The 21,692-nt window shown below is 46.6% G+C and overlaps 1 protein-coding gene across 1 annotated transcript; it reads left to right on the plus strand.

The window, feature by feature from the left end:
- The first annotated feature begins 301 nt into the window (after positions 1-301).
- On the plus strand, positions 302-6,348 carry LOC121444186 (keratin, type II cytoskeletal 3-like). The gene is given in 11 exon segments (XM_041645983.1): positions 302-768; positions 770-818; positions 1,796-1,892; positions 1,895-2,000; positions 2,842-2,902; positions 3,214-3,306; positions 3,526-3,528; positions 3,582-3,746; positions 4,135-4,260; positions 4,527-4,747; positions 6,321-6,348. Coding segments are annotated over 11 exon segments (1,416 nt in total).
- Positions 6,349-21,692: the final 15,344 nt, after the last annotated feature.

The following is a 21,692-nucleotide window of genomic DNA, read 5'->3' on the forward strand; positions in this document are numbered from 1 at the left end:
CACGACATTCACTTAGCTTCAAGGCTGCTTTGTGGCTGGAAACACAAGCTTTTAGGATGAATTATCTGTGCATGGGGGTGGAGCCCTGCCAGGAAAGCCTGCTACTTGGACATTCACTTAGCTTCAAGGTGTGCTTTGTGGCTGGGAACACAAGCTTTTGGGATGAATTTTCTGTCCCTTCCTTGGTCAGATGCATATAAAGGGACTCACTCTCTCCAGACCTTTATTCCTCTGCTTTCTTCTGCCCAATCTTAGTGTCCCTGATTGCTCTGCATATTTGTCTGTCACCAGCTTCCTCACCATGATCAGGCAAGTCTATAAGACACCTTATGGTGGGAGCCAGGGCTTCTCCTGCTGGTCAGCTGTGGAATTTGGCAGCACCAGGAAGAACTATATAGCTTGCTCTGGGGCAGCCAGTGTAAAGGCTTATGGGACTCAGAGTGGAGGATCTGCTTTTGGGAGCAGAATGTTATTCGGCATGGGTAGTGGCAGGCCAGTCTCTGTCAGTGTGGCAGCTGGTGGCTCTCAGACTGGTAGCTTCGGTGGCCTTCTGGGAAGCTATGACACTGGCTCTGGGGATGGCTTTGGTGGTGGCAGAGGAATGGGAGGTGGCATCGGGAGACCTGGTGACTTTGGACTGGCTGGTGTTTTTGGTAGACCTAGAATCTTTGGCCCTGGGATAATTCAGGAAGTGACCATCAACAAGAGCCTCCTGCAGCCCCTCAATGTGGAGACCAACACCCAGACTGTGAAAATGAAGGTCAAAGAGTGAACTCATCAAGGCCCTCAACGAGAAGCTCGCCTGCTTCCTTGACAAGGTAATGCAATTCTGACTCCCATTCCTAGAGACTTTGAGATTTTTATTTAGACACGGTTTAAATGTGTCTGCATGGACCAGGCTCGAGGGTGAGGGCCTAGGCAGAGCCTAGGAAGGAAGATAGGAGGGAAGATATTCAGGACTGACGCTTTTGCTGCTTTAGTCAGGTAGGATGTGCACAGGTGTGGCAAGACCCAAACAACACCCTGTGCTGCTTGTCTGAACTTCTGCTCAAGTCTCCCTCCCGGAGCCTTGTGTAGGTCTGGGTCTGCCGAACCCAAGTCTAGGGCATCATTGGCCAAGAAGGCTCTGACCTGGAACCAAAGCACTGGGAATTTAAATCACCCTTTGAGGCTTTTCATGATGTCCTTTCTCTCCGAATTGCTGTGCCCACCAAGTGTCTGATGTCCAGGAAGATTTAGAGAGTTCGAAGTTGACCCCTAGTCTCGGGAGGCTGCGGGAAGTTTGTGCACCTCGACTCAACCTAGCATAGAAGGTTGTGACCCACTTTGTGGCTCACTCTAGCCTGGTATAGCTTACTTGGGGCCGTTTCCGCTCTAAGCTGAAGAGAAGTGACATTGTGCTGATGGATATGTCAACTAGGGGATGTTCTTAGTGGCTTGTAGCCTGGAGGGCTGCGGTGGCCCTGGATTCTGTGATAAAAACACTGCTGCAGAGTGGTTTTGCAGAGTGCACTGTATTTTGGGGAGTCAGGATCATGTTAAAGTTCCCAGAAAATCAAGGGGTTCCCTTTACATGTCCTTATCTTGTGTGTGGGGACTCTTCCTCTGTGATTTTTCAAACTGTGTTTTACTCAATGCCCTGGGTGATGACCTACCTGGCCACAGTTTGTACAGCTGTAGGAAGAGCCCAGCTTCACATCTGCCTTGGAGCAGGCGGACCTGGAACCTGTACTAACTAATGAAGGTCTCCACGGCTCTGCAGCGCTGCCTATCATTGCTGCCCTCTGTCCTGTAGGCACGTTTCGTGGAACGACAGAACAAGACCCTGGAGGCCACATGGAAGCAGCTCCAGCAGCAGGGCCCCAGTTCCCTCCCAAGCCTTGACTCTCGCTTCTTAGCAGCTCTCTGCAAGGTGACTTGGATGACATCACTTTGGAGAGAGGCCACCTGGATGCAGAGCTGTGGAATCTGCAGGGCACAGTGGCAGACTACACAAAGAAGTGAGTGACAAGTGGAGCAAGAAGATAGCAGGGGCCACCCCTCCCAGAGTCTTGGTACTGCCCGAGTTCTTTCCGACTGCTGTGCAGCAATGTCTTCCTTTCATGTGCACGGGGGGCGGGGGGTGTCATGAGGTCGCTGGCACCTTCTTTCTCCAAGCATAGACAGAGTCTAGACAGAGAACTCGTTGCAAGAGAGATAGGCTTATTAGAGAGGAAGCACTTCCTCACGAGCCAGGTTGAGGAGGCTCCTAGTTCTAGGATGTGAAAGATTCTGAGGAAGCTCGAGGGATGGCAATTTGTAGACCTGGAGGTTTGGAATGGAGGCTTTCCTGGAATGCAGAACTTTCAGAGCTAAAACCAGGACAGTTTTTCCGGGCAGACTGGTGTGACTGGGTCCCTTCACTAACTCAGAGGCAGTGAAGAGGAGGCCCTCACCCGAAAGGTCAGGCTGGTGGGGACAGAGAGCGGTGGTGTTGGAGATGGCTCTGCCATAAAACACTTGCCATGCCAACATGAGGGCTGGAGCTTGGATCCCCAGAAGCCACATAAAAGCCAGTGACATGTGTCTATAATACCAGTGATCTTGTGGTGACATGGGAGGTGGAGACAGGTGGACCCCTGGAAACCTGTGGGTCAGCTTACCTGGGATACACAACTGCAAACCAAAAGAGAATCTGTGTCATACAAGGTATAGAGGGTCAAAAGATGGGTCAAGGCTGTTCTCTGACCTCCATGTGTGCTGTGGCTTCCACCACGTATTATAATATGTATACCCCCCCCCAAACAAACCAAAACCATCCCAAACAAAATAAACCCAGCAAGTCCACTTTTATGTTTACAGATATGAGAAAGAAATCAATAAAAGAAAAGCTGCTGAGAATGACTCCGCGGCTCTGAAGAAGGTAGGGACGACAGAGCACTTCCTGGTTTATTCACACAGGGTCCCAGCTGGAAGGCAAGGTCCATTGCTCTCCTGTCAGGCTCAGCAGCCAGGAGCTTCTTCTGAAGGCCCTTAGGAACCAGTCCACTGGTCCTGAACTCTTGACTGTCCTCATCCCATTCCTGTGAGATAGGAGGCACCCTTTATGTGGAGCCCGCTTATGAATGAGAACCGTCTGTGTTGGCACAGCCAGGTCTCCCCACCCTCTCCAAGCCCAATTGTTGCAATCTCAGTTTGGGGGTAATAAGGCCTTTGTGTTCCTGTTTTTCTCAGAGTGTGGAATCTGCCCACATGACCGAGATGAAGCTTCAGGCCAATGTGGATACTCTAAGAAAAGAAATCAGTTTTCTGAGGAATCTCTTTGAGGTGAGGATGCAGGAGAGAGAGAGAGAGGTGATGCTTTCAGATGTGAACCTGGTACTTTTGGTGCTCGGCCTGGGAGACTGTGGATGAGCCTAGAGGTGAAGCCCCTTGTAGCTGCTCAGCAGGATGGACTGCAGACTGTGGCTCTCTGAATGTCTGGGGCAGGCTGGGCCACACATGCATTCTGAGCTAAGGGTCAGGGAATGGGATTGTTGTTAGGAGGCAGTTGTCGTGGCCCTGAGGCCCCGAAACTGAATGAGCCCCTTCTGTGTTGGCAGGACTTATCCCAGTTCCAGGACCATGCCAATGACACATCTATGGTCCTCTCCATGGACAACAACCACAGCCTGGACTTGCGTAGCATCATTTCTGGGATCCGTATCCAGTTTGAAGAGATTGCCCAGAGGGACAAGGTAGAGGCTGAGCTGCTGTACCAGACCAAGGTGGGTATCAGTTACCTCTCATGGGCTTCACTAGGAGTCAAGGAAGCTCTGGCCTGTGAGACAGCTGTGGAGGGGTCCCTAGATAAATCTGTATTTGTCTGTCTTCTGGAGTTTGATGGTTGCTTGTTGCACAAAGTTTAACACTGTCTCCTCCCAGGCTCTATGGGACCATTTCTAGTTTACTCACGGAAGAATCATCTAATACAATAGCCAAGATGTCTTCTTCTTTGCCGCCTTCGGGATGCCTCTGCTTGGTTCATTAAAATTTTATTGAATATTATTTTAATAAAAGCTTACTGGCACCTCTAAGTTTGGTGGGTGGCATGGGGTATAGAAACTGGTTAGGCACAGATGTGTTTAGCGTTCCTTCTTCCCTTCTGCTGCCTAGTTGGGGGAGCTCCAGAGCACAGCTGGCAGGCGTCAAGAGGAATTGAGGAGCATCAACGACCAGATGGAAGACTTCAGTAGGATCATCCAGAGGCTTCAGGCAGAGGTGGAGAATGCCAAAAAGCAGGTGGGATGGTTTGGATGCTATTGCCTGGAAAGTCCCTCCAAGAAGGGACTTTCGAAGATAGATGGCTCTCTGGGAAGCTCAAAGACTAAGTTCATCTAAAAGGTTGGCTAACAGTGAGAAAATGTTTCCATGGATAGAGAAGATAAAGATAACCAGGGGAAGGGTATCCTTCCCCAACTTTAATATGGGCTAGTCCATTCTAAGTTGCAGAGAGCCTGGAACTACCCTATTGGGCTCATTCTACCCACTCCCCTCACTGACCCCAGAACGAAAAGCTGGTGACATCCATCACAGAAACTGAGCAGCATGGGGAGACAGCCCTCAGGGATGCCAACACCAAGCTTCAAGACTCACAGGTTGCCCTGAAGAAGGGCAAAGATGACCTTGTCAGGCTGCGGAGAGACTAGCAGAAACTGTTGGATGTCACGATAACCTTGGATACAGAGATCGCTGCCTACCGCCAGCTGCTGAAGGGTGCTGAGTACAGGTGAGCTTCTAATATTCCTGATCTGTGTCATAGCCTGAGGACTACACAAGTAACCAAGTGAGTAGCAGCAGAGGCCTGCCACAAAGAACTCATCCCTTGGCCCTTGTCTCTCCAGTCCACTCCCTCCATGGTAGCCCAGGGGTATATGCAACCAGAGTACACAGCTTTTTTTGCTGCGACACACAGCTGTGTGGATGAAGCTGCCCGGGGCCATTGAGTTCAGTTATAGTAACTAGCTATCACCTTGACCATGGCCTTGCTGCAGACTACTTTGTGATGGACCCATCTTTTTGCTTTCTCAAACAGAATGTCCGGAGGGTACCAGAGTGCTGTCAGCATCTGTGAGTAGCCCAAGTTATCACAAGAAAGCCTGGTTCTAAAACATCTGTACTAATACATGAAGTAGAAACTAACTTAGAACAGTTCCTGTCTTGTTAGGGTTACTACTGCTATGATAAGACACCATGACTAAAGAGAGTTGAGGAGGGAAGGGTTGATCTGGCTTACCCACATCCACAGTCCATCACGGAAGGAAACCAGGGCAGGAACTCAAGCCTGGCAGGAACCTGAGGCAGCAGCTGATGCAGAGGCCATGGAAAGGAGCTGTTTACTGGCTTGCTCCCCATAGCTTGCTCAGCCTGCTTTCTTATAGAACTAAGGACCACCAGGTCAGGGATGGCCGCACCCACCATGGGCTGGGCCCTTCCTCATGAGTCACTGATTAAGAACACGCCCCACGGGCTTGCTTGCAGCCTGATCTTGTGGAGGCTATTTCTCAGTTGAGACTCCCTCCTCTCAGATGACTCTAGCTCGTGTCAAGTTGACTTTTATAAAACTGTCCTGCCTAGTTGCTATGGAAGTTACAGGGACATTCTGGGGATGGAAGGCCAGTGGACTAGTTCTTCTCTTTGTTCTGGGCTCCTCCTATATATAGTTATGATTTTTTTTTTAGTATTTATGTATTTTATGTGTGTCTGTGAGTGCACATGCCTGATTGAGAGTCAGAGAACAGCTTGTGGGAGTCATGTCTTCTGCATCACGAGGTGTCTCAGGCTGTCAGGCTCGCCAGGAAGACCCCTTTCTTCCTGAGCCATCTTATAGCCTTCAGGCCACTTTCAAATGGCCAGTGGGGAAAATTTCTGATGCTGGGTGACCTTCACAGGTGTCATTAAGGATTGACTATATTGGGCTGGGGATGTGGCTCAGAGGTAGAACCCAGCATGGACGCGGCCCTGGGTTAATCCCGAGCAGCACAAAAGAAGAGAGCTGATGGCAGGGTGTGATGATATACATGCCTTCAAGCCCAGCACTTGAGAGGCAGAGAGTTCAAGGCCAGCCAGGGCTACGTAGTGAGATCCTGACTCAAAAAACAGACAGACAGACAGACAGAACAGACAGACAGTAGAGTTGATGGCATATACAAGGAATCATTTTGTTATTTGAATTGACTTGATGTGTGGTGTCTCCCAGTTAATGTTCATGATCACTGCCGATCTTCCTGGGTCTGGTGGCTCATGTATAACTCAGTGGAGTGGATGCCAGGGTGCTGACTGCTGTCCTGTTTTCCCCACAGCTGCAGTCAACAGCAACAGCAGCAGTAGTGCCTTGGCCTTGTCAAGTGGTGGTTACGGAAGTGTCTTTGGTATTGGACAAGGCACAGGAAGTGATGTTCACCTGGCAAGCAGTAATGGCAGTAGATTTGGCAGTGTGTTTGGTAGCAGTGGTTTTAATGGTGGCAGCAGCTTTGGCCACGCCTCCAGGGGTAGTCGTGGAGTCTGTGGTGGAGGACTCAGCTCAGGCAGCAATGGAGGTGGCAGTGTCGATCTCTCTCAGCCCTCCAGGCTCTACTCCAAATAAAGAGCTTGCCAGCAGTGCGGCCACCCCAGAGCACCTCTCTTCATCTGCTCCCCCCACAAATCAGCATCCCCCAGCAGTCCACCCTCTTTCCTGGAAGGCTGGAAGCCCTGGCTCTTCCATTAGATCCTGGTGGAAGCCCATGTGAAGATTACAAATGTCCCTCTCCCTGGTGCCATTCTGTGCCTGTGATTGTTCTGCTGTGACCGCATCTGCCGTCCTCTGATTCCCTACAGTATCTTCCCCACCTTGGTGGAAGTGATGGATATTATACACAGTCCCCGGCGCAGCCGTTCTGTTGTCAATAAAGAACATTGTGACTTACACCAGCTCTGTGAGCATTCTCTGCACCCTGTTCCCCAGGAACCTATTCACTGAGTGTAACCAAATGGACAGGCTGGCTAATTTATCCTTGGAGCATGTGGGGAGGGCTTGTGGGCCTCTCTTGCTTCTAGGAGGGAGGCTGGAGCACCTAGACATCCAGTTTCTCCTGGTGCTTTCAACTGTGGGAACTAGCAAGGCCTTGGAAACAGAGTGTTTCTTCGTAGGGTGCTGATCCTCACTGAATCTGACATCCTAAAAGTTTGTCCCCCAAAAAGGTGCACAGAGAAAATTGCTAGAACCCCAGGGCTGCAGATGTCTTCAGCTGAAAGCTCCATCATGCACACAGCACATTGGCACACTCTGGGATAAAGGTTTTTTGTTTGTTTGTTTGTTTGTTTGTTTGTTTTTCCAAGACAGGATTTCTCTGTGACTTTGGTTGTCCTGGAACTCGCTCTGTAGACTAGGCTGGCCTCAAACTCACAGAGATTCACCTGCCTCCAGGATTAAAGGCCTGCAAAACCACCACCTGGTGATAAAGGGTTTCTTGACTGGGAAAGGTCTCTCTTAGGAGAACATGCTGGAGGTTCAGAGAAGTCCTGTGGTGAAGGAAGCATGGTGAAAGATTCTCTTCAGCTCAGGAATCCCACAGCCCCTTCCTGGAAGGGACTTAGGAGAAGGGTTCCAAAGTCCTGACTCTTTTTCTTAAATGGAGGGGTGGAACAACTCCCTTAGGCTCTTGGGGTATCTTGAGTCCGGGCTCCTACTTCCCCACACTGTCTCTGAGTGAGATTTCACTGGTTCCATCTGGCCATGGCCTGCTGCCTGGGCACCGAGAGCACACACAAACAATGGACAGAAACCTTTACTTAAGACGGGCCAGGGGACTGATATTTCCTCCTTAGGCTGAAGGAGAGAGCTTCTCAGAAATGGAAAGTTGTAGTCAAACAAAGGAAACCTGCAGATAAGGGCTGGAGAGAGTCAACTTCGGTGCCACAACAGCGACCTTCTAGAAAGGCTCACACCTCGTTTTGAGTCGGGACAGGTGAGACATCTCAGTGTCTGACGTAGAAAAGCGGGCTGGCCCTGTGGGATCATGCCAGACTGATGACGGCTGCTTCATCCAGGACAAGGTCGTCATCAGTAGATCCCTTGCTTCCTACAGCTAATACTCATACAGTGTTTGTTATGTCAGACGCCGGGGAAATTCTAGGGACGAGTTGGTAAGCAATAGTGAAATATAGCCCTCTCTGATTTTAAGTAGTTTAAGAACAAAAACATAGACAGCCACAAGTGAGATAATTTTAGGTTGTGGTTAATATGTGGAGAAAAGGTGCTAGGTTCCAGCTGAAGAAATGACAGGACTGATAATGGATTGAATGGGAGAGCAGTGAGCTGTCGCCAGGCAAGGGTGGGAGGTTGGGATGGGTATGAAGAGATCTCCTGGACAAACAGGCTGAGCTGTTCATGAGACGTCTAGATGAGGTGTCTGACGGTAGCTGGAGATGGGTGTTCTGAGGGAGCCCCACCAGATCAGAGAGGCTCCTTGGTATTTGGATGACAAGGGTAGTTTTGAAAACCCTAGGGACTTATGGCTCATCCAGAAGGAAAAAAAGGGGGCTCGGGTGAGATATACCAAGCCTGATACTGAGAGTCAGATTGAAGAGGACCATCAGCCAGGTTACAAAGTGGTCCAGGTTTTCTAAAATGAGATGTTAGGGGGAGCTAAAGAGGCTCCAGGAAAAACTCAGAGCAGGCCTAGCCCTCCTCGGGGTACTGTCCACAGTGAGTCTCATCCCGGGAGAGTGGCTGCTGCCCGTTGCTGCTCCTCACTGGACTCTAGCCTATGCCCCTGCCCTCACTGGACTCTAGCCTATGCCCCTGCCTTGCTCATCTTAGGAAGCCCTGTGGCACCTGTACCACCTGGAACTGTGACCGGGCAAGGGTCTGGGGATTAAAAAACACACAGAGACACGGGTCACTCTTGAATGCCAATTTTATTATGTTCGAGGGCAGCTTATATAGTCCTCTCCTTGACTAATGGCCACACCCTAGCTCTCGGGATTTTTCAGCTGTAAGTCCTCCAGAAACCACTTCCTTGTTATCAGGAATTCATGAGGGTCTCGTGCTCAGAGAAGTTGCAAGCATAGGAAAACAAGTTGTTTACTCCAGCAGAGTAAAGGGGTGATAGAAAATTCAGGGTCTGAGGGTCTGCAGTCCCCAACAAAGCCCCACTTTCTAGGTAGACCTCTAGGGGTGGCATAGGAAGCCCATGAGGAGTTTATGGCAGATAGGGCTATTTCTTAGAGTTGTCATTGTCCCAGGGGAGCAGAGCAGGAAGATGTACCAAGACCAAAGGAGTAAGCACTATGATTAACTGTATAGTCTCTACCTAGCCCTGCCTATCTCTAATCTAGGCTGATGGCACTTGCAGGGGCCTGCCAGACTCTGCTCAACGCTTGCATGGTTACCGCTCTATGCTGGCTGTCCATGGGCTCTTTGGTGCTGGACTTCAGCTTGCTCTCTTGTGCTTGATCAGCCTTTTCATTCTTCAAGTAGGTCGTCCCAAAGCACACTTTTGCGGTAGGGGGAGTTTACAGCATCTGGGAAGTATGGATAACTTGATGCTTGAACTCTTATTAGGGACTTGGAGCCACTGGACAGTGGTCACAAATCTCTTTGGCTCTCTGGGATTCCTGAGCTCTCTGTTTTGTACCCCGCCTCTCATCCTTATCTGTGGAGTGGCATATCCTCTTGTGGTGACAAGAGAGATCAGTTTCTACCCAGGACTCCCTCTGTCTGCCAGCTTCCCCTCACCACTCCTCCCTGACACCGAGGTGTTTGTAGACTCCTGCTGGGCTGCAGGCCCCAGGTCATAGTGAATGCCTACAGTGTGGGTGATAGCCACAGCCACAAGGGAACTGGGGCTGTCTCCCAAAAGGACCCGGAAGCAGTGCGGTGCCCTCTGTGTATGCTCTCAGGAAGGGGTGGATGTCAAGTTGGGGGTAATTTGGAGTAGATCTCCACATCCCTGTTTGGCTCAGTAGGTAGGATTTCTGTCAACTGGTCCCCAGAAATCTCATCTGGTGGTATTTAGGTCACTCCTCTCTGCCCGCTCAGCCCTTCAGTCCAAGTGCATCCTCTGTCGACAAAGGCCACACGTGGGGACACTTTCAGATTCAGATCTGAAATCTTTTTGTGTATTTTATATGTTTTTTTGTGTATCTCCCTTACATGCTTTCCAACACACACATACACACACACTGGCTAAGGGCAAGCTAGTCACCTGGACTACAGGCTGGAGGAGAAGTTGCTTCTCCTAGGAAGCCATGGTTGAGCAGCTGGTACACTTGACAGCATGTCCCAGCTAAATGGTGACATCTCCAGCGATGGGGCAGGCTCTGCAAGTCAATAAAGCCGTGGCTTGCGAGACATGTGATGCAGCTCCCCTCTCCAACAAGGGGCAGTGTCCAGGACATCTGTGGCTGTTATAAATGATATCTCAGAGGCTGAGGTGTTACTAAGCATCCCACAGCTTACAGGTCTGCCCCTGTAGAGGTCACATGAGACGCCAATGGCTCCATTGCTGGGGAGCCTGCACAAGACAACAGCTCACCTCAGCCCCGTGTTGAGCTGGAGGACAATGCTGCAGCCGAGCTGAAGAGACCCTTCTGGGCTGGAGAGCAGTCTGTTGTTTGTTTGTTTGTGTATATACACATGTCTTTATCTTGGCTGAATCCTGCTTGTATGGCCCTTGCAGCCGGAAACTTTACTATGTAATCCAGGCTGACCTCAACATCACTGCAGAGCCCAGGGACCCCTAAATTTTCAGGCAATCTTCCTGCCTCTACTCCTGATTGTTGGGACTGCAGGTATGAGCAATCACATTCCAGCTCATGAGAACTTTGTTGTAAAGTGGAAATTCCTATTATAATTTAAATAATTTTCGTATTTAATAATTGTTTAATAATTAGTTTGAGATACATCTGTCACCTGTTATCTAACATCTATCTATCTATCTATCTATCTATCTATCTATCTATCATCATCATCTGTGTGCACCTGCATGACTTTATGTGTAACACGTGTGTACAGGCCAGAAGAGGGTATTGGATCCCTTGGAAATGGATTTCTAGGTAGTTGTGAGCTGCCTGACTTGGAACTGAACCTAGGTCCTCTGCAAGAGCTTCAAGTGGTGTAACTGCTGAGCCGTCTCTCCAGGCCTTGGAAGTACTCTTATTTTTTTTTTTTTTTAAATTCTGGACAAAGTCATATGAAATAAACCACACAACTGCAAAGCCCAATGTGAGGACCTTTTCCCTTTTAAAGTCGTATTTATTTCATTTATGTGTACACATGTGTCTGTGTGAGTGTATTCCATATGTGTGTGGGTTTCATGGAGGCCAGAGGAAAACACTGGATTGCCTGGAACCACAGTTACAGCTGGTTGATGTGGGTGCTGAAACTGAAGTTGGCACTCAACCCCTAGGTCACCTCCCCAGCCTCAATCCCGTGCAAATGAGCTGTCGGGGCCATGGACGGCTACAAAGCACAGTTTTATGCCAGCATGCCTTTTACCAAGAACTTGGTCTCTACCCGCAGTCATTTCCACTCCTTGGAGAACTCCAGACATGTGGGGACATGTCTGTCTGTCTGTCTACACCCTCACACGTGCTGTTGCCATTTCCGTCATGTGCTACGCTACTTCTCTTGCCTGTCTCCACACCAGAGTGGAGGGTGCTTGGAGGGGCCTGGCTCACCTCAAACCCCTCACCGACCAGTACAGAACTTGATAGGCAAGCCCTAAGGACTCTCCCAGGCCAGTGAGATGCTGAAAGGGTCGGTGGACTCTTCAAATTGTCCTGTTGTCCGGATATGTGCTGAAAACAGCAGATGATCTGGTTGGCCTTTGTGGGTGGCAGACATTCCTGCTGTCACCTCACTTAGTCCCTATGGGTGTCACAGGAGGCAGGTGGTAATTACCTCATTCTTTACACTGGGGCTTAGGGGGACAGCAACGTGACTGATGGGAAGTGGCAGAGCTGGGCCCTAAATCCTACCCTTGTAACTGCTCTGCTATGTTGCTAAACAGGCTGGCTGAGTCCTTCTGGGGTCGCCTGGTGTGTTCTGTGGTTCTGGAATGTGAGGCTAACATATCTTAGAAGTGTTGAGTAGCCATAAATCTCTAGCAGGAGATTAACACAGGCACACAGGCATCGGGGATGGGGATAGGTGGGTGGGCTCGGGTGGGTAGTGGGCACGTTTGTGCATCTCTCTCTCTCTCTCTCTCTCTCTCTCTCTCTCTCTCTCTCTGTGTGTGTGTGTGTGTGTGTGTGTGTACACCTTGATAAGGGATGGCTTTCATTCTGACAGAGGCATTCATGAGGGTTAAACCATTTTAATGAGCACAGGCTGATGCTTCAAGACAAATCTAGTCATCATATTCTACAACTGCATTCTTTAGGTGCCCACCTTTTGACCCAGAGAGGATGTGTTTTGACTTGCTGAAGTCCACACAGACATAAAAAGATTCTGTGGATTCATATCTGGCCTCGGAACTAGATAGTTTGGTCAAATTCTTGGGTTAGCAAGCTAATTAACCTCATATCTTTTTCTGTAAAATGAAATTAAAATTATGACCTTGCAGAGTTTTGTGATAAATAGAAATTATCTTGTAAATAACCAAAGGCAATAATAATTTGTATGCAGCAGGCACTCGCTCCATTTATATATTCTTTTAAAAATACTTATTTTTATTTTATGTGTATGAGTGTTTTTTGCCTGTACACATATAAATGTACCATGCGTGTCTAGAGCTCTTGGTCAGATGCAGCACTGGACCCTGGGCACTGGAGGCACAGGCGGTTGTGAGCTACACATGGGTGCTGGGAACTGAACCTGGGTCTTCTGCAAGAGCAACAAATGCTCTTAACTGCAGAGCCATTTCTCCAGCCTCAGTTATATATTTTTTCACAGACACATGGTAAAAATAAAGATTTGGTTTTCCTTTCCTTTTGTGACAGAGATTCATGTAGCCTAGATTGCTCTGAAATCACCATACATCTGAGGATTACTAGAACTCTGTATTTTCTTGCTCACTACCTCCCCAGTGCTGGGGTCACAGGTCACAGGTGTGTGACACCATAAGATTTTAGGCAGTGATGGGATTCAATTCAGGCAAACATTCTATGAGTTACAAGTCCAGTTCCAGGAGTAAAGATTCAAAAAGAAAAATTATTTTTACTAAGACATTATCCTCTTGCCTCTGGAATGTGTGCAGTGCTCAATACACCCATACTCAGGTAACTTGTGAGGGAAGGAAGCTGGTTCGCTGGGCATGGAAGCAACTCAAGAAGACGATGTCCCCTCTCCCAACAAAGTTTATCCTCAGGGTTAGGGACATCTATTAGGTGTTAATTACAATTGGTATAGGATTGGGTTTGGGGTGGAATTATGTAGGCTCTTTAAAAAAAAGAGGAAATTGGATGGGATAATAGGTAGATTAGTGTGAGCTTACTCATACCACTAATAATAGTGAGTAACAGAGTGAATAGTGAGCTATTATTTATAGACAATTTATTTTGGTATAGATTCTTGTATATTGACACAAATTTAAATTGTTTGTTATATTGAATATGCTCCTATTTCTGTTCAAAATATTTGTACATCTATGCAAAGTTATTTTGTCATATTGTATGTATGCTTGTTTCAACATCTGCTTAAGATATTTTGTATTTTGGTGCAATCTTAGGATATATTTATCATATTGCAATATATATTTCTACCTCTGATCCAGATACTTACACATTGTTTACATTTTGAGGTCATTGTCCTCATTTGCTGCACAATTGTTTAAAGATTGTTTAATATTCGAATATAAAGCCTTAGTCTTTAAGCTACATAGGTACTAAAAATTATTGGTCAATAGTCATCCATGTTTGTTATACTTAGAGTTAGACTAATCAAGTTCTTTAGATACATAGAGATTGTATTCTTCATACATAGAACTTCAAAGAACTGAGAAATACAGCATTCAAATAAAATTAATTTAGGGTTCTGTTGACGTGAGACATGATTGCTCCTGGCAGCACTGATCTATTCCCAAAAAAATGTTGGGCACCAAAAGACACTCCACTTGGAGCTTGTTTTCTTCTTGGCAAAACTGGCCTTTGGGCAAAGAACTGCCCATGCCTCGACCACTGACAAAATGCACAGTGTCTGGAGTGGACAAGTGGAATACAAGAAAAAAAAAGACTGCCAAACCTTGCCAAGACAGGGTAAGACAGTTTTAAAATTTTTCCTGTCTCTGATAATAGTCTGTCAGTTACTCTAGGCCTTAGCTAAAGTTGGTTGCTCCAATGTTGCAAATGAGACTTTAGGTGATTACCCAGGTAGCAGGTTGTATCTGCCATTTATTGCACCTTTTGGAAGTTGCTTGATTGAGCTTCCTGTTTACTCAAATAATATTGTTTCCCTTCTCATGTCTTTAATGGGGTTAAAGACTAGATAGTCAAAGTTACATTCCTCTCATGACTTAGCCAAGCCATTTCTTTTTTTTCAGTTAAAACATCTTTATTTTTGCAATTATTCATTCCATAAAAAAGCAATAGAAATGCAAATATTGACAAGTTTACAACTGAATACATGAACAGGGTATCTGTACACATTATCATTTACAGCAATATTACATGGTAAATTTACTGATCATAAAAAAAATTCTTCCTCAACTCTCAGAGCACATGCTAAGATCCTACATCACACTAGTGCTTTTCCAAGTTCCAAATTAACACTATATAACTTACATAAAGCCCACTAATATAACAGCTTAACATTTATGTTCAGAGCACTATGAGAGAAAACTACATTCACATTGATAAAAGACCAGAAAATAAGTTTTTACAAAGTCACTGGAGCTGCCTGACTGAGAGAATACTTCATCACTTACCTATAAAGACAGCTGACTCGAGATTGGTCCCATAAACACAAGGTTAAAATTTACTGTCAACCCATCAAAAAGTGGCAACTTAAGTCTCAAGTTCTTGTGGAAAACAAGTATCCCATTGTCTAACTTGGGGACGGGGGAGATAATAGGGTTCAGTCTTCACCAAATTTAGCTTCATTTACAATTTAAAACATGTGTAACACTCACCATACATAAAAATATGGCAATAAAAACATTTTATCATGAGAAAATAAACTCTTTAACAGAGAAAACAAATACAAATGCTCAGAGTTCATGAAATGGCTCAGCCGTTAAAGGCTAGGCTCACAACCATAAATAGCCAAGCCATTTCTAATACAAGACTTAGACTCCTTAGATAGTATAACTATTAAAACATTTAACGTATGTTTCTTGCTTGATATTGTTTATTTTGGTTGTAATTCTAATTTTATACTTGATATTTGTTCTTGTTGTATATAGTTTTGTATTAGACTTTTTATTTTAAACAAAGGGGGAGGTGCTGTGGGAACTCCTTCAGCCAATAGCCTTTAAGATACTGGTCCACTCTGAGCTTGGTCAAATGTGCTATATCTAGATGTAAAGATGTTTGTAGCACTTTGGCTGCTGGATTCGGTTCCTGTTCCCTGCTTATGGAGAGGACTGTGATCTGTGAGTCTACCCCTAAATAAAGAACCCTTTGTTATACTCCGTTCTGGGCTAGTGTGGGACTGCTTTATTATAACTGACAACATGGAAGAATATTGCTCCCACGATAGACACCATGATTTCTTGCAACTTATTGCAAAAATCATCTTAGAGTTGAAGGTGTTTCTCTCTCTCTCTCTCTCTCTCTCTCTCTCTCTCTCTCTCTCTCTCTCCTTGAAATAGGTATCTAGGTATCCAGGCACTGCTGTGTAGCCCCAGGCTTTCCTAGAACAATTTGTAGTTTAGGGAGACTTTGAACCCCTGATTCTTCGTCTTTGTCTTCCCAGTGCTAGGATTATAGGCACATTCTACCATGTCCAACTCATAGATTTCAGTGTTTCATTGACCCTAAACTGAGCTGCTTTCAGAATTCTTCTTTACTCTTTGGACTGACAACTGACCGTTTCTAGGAAGGCCTATAATTATAATCACAATGCCTGCCATATATTTTGAGCACCCGCCCTGTGTAAAGGTTTTTTGCTATTGCCTTTAACAGTCCCACTGTAATTTTAGGAGGATGTGATGCCAACTCCTATTCAATAGATGGTAAATTGAGATCTGGGGGCAAAATAATTTGCCATGTGCCACACAAACAGAAGCTAGCAAGGCTGGGACTTGAACTCAGACCTTTCTACTCCCAAGACTTCCATGTTTCCCATTTCTTTGAGATATAAGAAAAAATATGGAGGAAATGCAATCAGTTGAATTCCAGAAAATGCAGCATGCTTATAGCTTTTGAAAAGACCCAACAAAATGTATCATTGGGGAGAAAAAAACAAGAATAGAGCCAGTCCTAAGAGATTCAATCCATTTTCCATGCCCCAGGTCTTTCTGCCTGCTTTTTAAGTCCAGGCCTTGGTGGCTGTAAGCTTCCTACCCTGTCTTAAAGCAAGCTTTTCTGTCCTGGGACACAGTCAGTGTTGTTGACCTCATTCCCTTACCTGGCATTTGTTGTGGGATATTTGATCATGCTGTGTGAAGATGTGTCTCTGTCCTTCCTTGCCTGCCTATTGCACCTTCTGATTGGTTTAATTATGAACTGAATGGCCAACCATTAGGCAGGAGAGGATAGGCAAGACTTCTGGGGAGAGAGAGGAACTTGGAGGAAGAATCAAAGAGGTGGAATTTACCAGTGAGACACAGAGGAAGTAGGATGTACAATAAGGAGGAGAGGTAATGAGCCAAGTGACAGAACATAGATGAATATGGAAAGATTAATAAGTTTTAAGAGCTACTTGGGAACAAGCCTAAGCTAAGGTCAAGTTTTCAAACTTAATAAGAAGTCTCTGTGTCATTATTTGGGAGCTGGCAGTCTAAAGAAAGTCTGACTATATTTGGTGCCCCATATTGGCTGCCAAAATGTTGTTTTTCCTCAGGCACAGTGGCTGTACCTGGATCTATTGCTCTTCAGTCAGCCATGTGGCTCTGCTGCTACTGGCATGTTTCTCAGGCAGTGGCCTGGTGAGACTTTTATGTCCCACTGGATCTGCCTCCTGATGCTGCCACCAAGTGTAGTTTTCAACTAAATCTCTATTGTTCCATTTATCAGCAAGACTCAGTAGCTAGAGACTGGGGTGAAAACCTGATAGCTGAGAGCTTGAGGAGCAACTAGCTGACCTTCCCTCTTCACTGGTGTCTCAGAAAGGGGGCATCCTTCTGCTCCACCAAACCAAAAATCCCTCCCTACTACTTCCTGTGCATCTCTTTAGCCATCTTCCAGACTCCCTCTTTTTATGATTACTTTCTGTCAACTAGTTGCTGGCCCCACCTCCTGATGCAAGGCTGAGTTTACTTAACACAAACACAAACTCAGAGTTTAAAGTGTGATAGGATATTCCACAACAGGCATTGGTCTTGCCAACCTTATCCATCTTGGATGGGTGTTGACTAGTGCTTCCCCAAGAATACTATACTAATGTGACTCATGACTAAGCTCTGATTAAATAAAGGTTGGAGGATTGTTTCCCAGTGAACCTCTAAGGGTGTCTTAATAGGTGAATGGGCTAATAGGCATTATTGTAATTCCAAGGAACTACAGAATTTTCATTTCCTAAATTTGTCTGACCATAAAACCTCTTAACAAAGGCCATGGTAGGGAATCAAATTCCGTCCTCGACAAGCCCTTGGAGAGATCTAAGAATCAGACAGAGGTTGGGTGTGATCAAGTGTGAGACCATAATTAATCTAAATTATAAGTGCCGCCAGCTGAGACTTAGTAATAAAGTGATTGATTGTGCTTAGGCACGTGCTTCTTCATCAAGCTCCACTTGATCCTGAGCTTGCTCTGTGTTTGCATAGACACGTGCTTCTTCATCAAGCTTTAGACTAACCTGAGCTTGATCTGTGTTTGCATAGATACATGCCTCTTCATCAAGCTCTACTTGAACCTGAGCTTGCTCTGTGTTAGCTTTCTTTTTTACTAGTTGTTGGTTAAATATTTTCAGTAGTGATAGTTTTTGTTTCAATGTGGTATCAAGGAGAGAAAAAATGTTAATTTTTATTCAGAGGTAGTATTCCCAGAGTGACAGTTTCATTCATCCCTCCTTGCCTCCCTCTCTCCTTCCTACCCTCCTATCCCCCCCCCTCTGCCCTTTTCCTTCTCCTCCTCTAGAACAAAACAGTGACTCTTCTGAAATGGATCCATGGTTCTACACATGTATAAAAATAACACTTTCCCCCTTCAGCAGGCCCTGGGGTGGAAAGGGCTGCCTGCTCACCTGGACCTAGAGCTGATGACTCCCATCTTCCACTTTATTCCTCCACCCACAATTATCCTGGCACCTCTTAAGCCTCTTCATTGCTGGGGAATACCAGAGAACAATCTGGTTAAAGTAACTACCCGGGAACAATTCCCCGTCTTTTGTGGGTGGAGAGTAAAAGTCCAGAGTGCTGGGCTGCATAACAATCTTCCTACAGAAGATTTCGGCACATGAGGGATTAGAACTCAGGCTGGCGGCAGTAGCCAAGCCGTGCAGGCACTCCTTTACCAGATCCTCCAGCAAACAAAGTGTGGCAACTCTGGATAGTCTTGGCAACTTCCTCGAGCTGTTGGAAAAACAATCCCAACTTGCCAGGCAAGGTGGTAATGCACTGGCCAGCTCAAGAAGCACGAACCGGGAGATCCCAGGTCAACACAGGCCCTTGTGATCTGCCCAGTGTCTCCCTTTGCTGACACTTATTGCTTTGGTGCCGGATCCCAGGGAGGGGGAGGGAATCGGGGCTCACCTGGGGCTTCTGGGGAAGCTGGCTTAGTTTTCCTTCCAGGCAGGGCACTAGATCTTCTCCTTTCAATGTCAATAAAACCTCACTGGAGGGGCAGGGCTTGGCATCCAGCGGGTGGGCGAAGTGTCTCAAAGGGGAGCTAACACAGTCCCCTTGTGTTTCCAGGGTGACTGTGCAGGTGCAGGAAACTGAGGCAGGAGGATGGTAACTGCAGAGGCTGCCTGGGCTGCAGAGTGAATTCAGTAACCTGGGGCAATTGGATGAGACACTGTCCCAAAATTCTCAATGATCTTAGTTCAGTTGTCTGTAGAAGCCTTGGTTCTGTTTCCAGCCCCCACCCTTAAATCCAAACATTTATTGCTGGAAACTATGTATTATCAACTGCAAAACAATCTCTCCACTGGGATAGATGTTTCCTTTTATAAATAAGGAAAGAAATGTCCAAGGCCATTATGGTGTGAGAGGTTGAGGGAGGATTTGAACTCAGCTCCCATAGACTTTCTTCCGATTAGGTGGCATTTTATCCTTTCCAAGGTATTTTTTTTAATTTTTTTTTTTTTTTTTGGTTTTTCGAGACAGGGTTTCTCTGTGGTTTTGGAGCCTGTCCTGGAACTAGCTCTTGTAGACCAGGCTGGTCTCGAACTCACAGAGATCCGCCTGTCTCTGCCTCCCAAGTGCTGGGATTAAAGGCGTGCGCCACCACCGCCCGGGTCCAAGGTATTTTTAGTTCTGTTACATGCTGTGGGACTCACCACAAATCCGCAAGGCAGACAAGTGTTTGACAGATTAGTACAAACTTCCAGTGTTGAGTCACGGTCCAAGGTTACCCAGGCCGCCAACTGCTTCTGGTGCTGGTCTCTTCCATCCCAGTAGGCCTTCATTTTACAGTTGACGAAACTGGACCACAAAGGCAAATGTCCTTAGATCAAGGAGCCAACAAGAGATGAAGTGGGACCCAGCCAGGCAGATGGTCGCAGGTGAACTGGGGATATCAGGAGTGAGGGTTGTGGTCAGGTCCCTTGACGTCGGTCCTTCTGCCTCCGACCCATCCTTTTCTCATTCTCAGACCAGCTGGGATGGAATCCTGCAGATAATCCAGACAGCCCCTGGATGGTGAGCCTAGAGTCTGACCCCCTGCGGCTGCCACACCATCTGGGAAGCATGGCTGCACCGTGTGTGTGATGTGGGTGTGGAGGTGGGAGATAGCAGAGTGCCTGGAAGTTAGAACAGCCTTTCCTCTGTGTAGCTGTCCTGCCATCAAGGGTCCTCTGTCCCCGACCCCTGACCCTGATGGAACTAGATCTGAGTCTAGACTTTTAAGCTGAAGGTTGCCACCTGATATGGGCTTCAGTGACTAAATATAGGGGTCACGAAAAATTTGGCAATAAAAGGTTTCTGAAAGCATAATGATGAAAAAATTTGTTTAAAACCAAACACTAAATAAGTCTGAGCTGTTCCTGGCAGCGTCCCCTGTGTGGTGTGGACTTCACTACAGTCTAACTTCTCACCATTCACCATGCATGCCATTGTATCACACAACACCAGGGCATACACCATGCATGCGATCACGTCACACAGCACCAGGGCATACACCGTGCATGCCATCGCGTCACACAGCGCCAGGGCATACACCGTGCATGCGACCATGTCACACAGCACCAGGGCATACACCGTGCATGCCATCGCGTCACACGGCACCAGGGCACTTTGGTTCAGCTTTGAGACCCTGTGCGTCTCAGTTTGGTGTCCCTCTACTCACAGGGTCTGCCTTTGTGGAGACTTAACTGTTACGGAAGACAAAGACTTCCCCACCGTTGCTCCTCAGCCTGCACATGTGAAATCTTTGGGTTGTATTGTGATAAAATGTTTGATTTTAAAAATTCATGTTTGAATTGTTGACTTGAGCTTCATGAAGTCTCTTTTGTCAACTTTTGAATTGTGATGAGGGCAGAAATGCCAACAGTCTCTGAAATGGTTATATATATGTATATATGTCTGCCATTTTGTGTTCTTATGTGAGGTGGCAGTCCCAGCATTGATGATTATAAAAATTGAAATACCAGTCAATTCTGAAAATGTTGAAGATGTTTTCTGTTTAACTCTTCATAAATATGTACATATACTCACTTGTATATATAAATAAGCTCATTCATCTCACTAGTATCAAATCTACTCTAATCTTTAACACATGGTAAAATTATATATATACTAAGTAATTGTCTAAAAATCAATTTCTTTATGATTTATTGCTAAAAGTTTGATGTGTATATCTATTGTATGTATCGTATTGTATATATCGGGTCATGTAAAAATGTCTCCAGCCAAAAGCAGCCTGCAAGTAGAAAAAGTGCAGGACGTTGCAGCCTTGATGAGGGTCTCCGAAGTGCAAACGTTGCAGCCTTGATGAGGGTCTCCGAAGTGGTAGACATTGCAGCCTTGATGAGGGTCTCCGAAGTAGTCTGGGTCTGAAGTCTTTTCAGGGGTGTTTGTTACACAGACAGACACCAAACTTCCTCTTCTCATTCTCGCCCAAAGACTGCGTGATCTTGGACTGCAAGTCCTTAGTCAGCTGATCTTTTTGTGGTGTGCTCACCCTGGTGTGCCAGGGGCTGGGAGGCAGAGTGGCAGTAGTCAAGTCCTTCCATGGGAGAGCTCAGAGCCTAGAGGGTGCTGGTATCTGAGCAGCTGGGGACGAGACAGGTTGGCAGAGGGGAAGATCCTGTTGCCTGGACCTTCATGGCTACTAAGTGCACATAGTCTTATCCCAGGAGGAGTGAGGTCGAGTAGTCTCTGTATTCTGTCCTGTCCTGCTTCTCCATCCAGGAACCACCAGCTATTGGTCTAGGATGGGGGCAGGGCTGCTCTGAGACCTTAGGATGGGGGCAGGGCTGCTCTGAGACC

Source organism: Microtus oregoni, unplaced genomic scaffold (assembly GCF_018167655.1).
Source record: "Microtus oregoni isolate MIOR12 unplaced genomic scaffold, Mior012 000118F_ref0000498, whole genome shotgun sequence".
NCBI lineage: Eukaryota > Metazoa > Chordata > Mammalia > Rodentia > Cricetidae > Microtus > Microtus oregoni.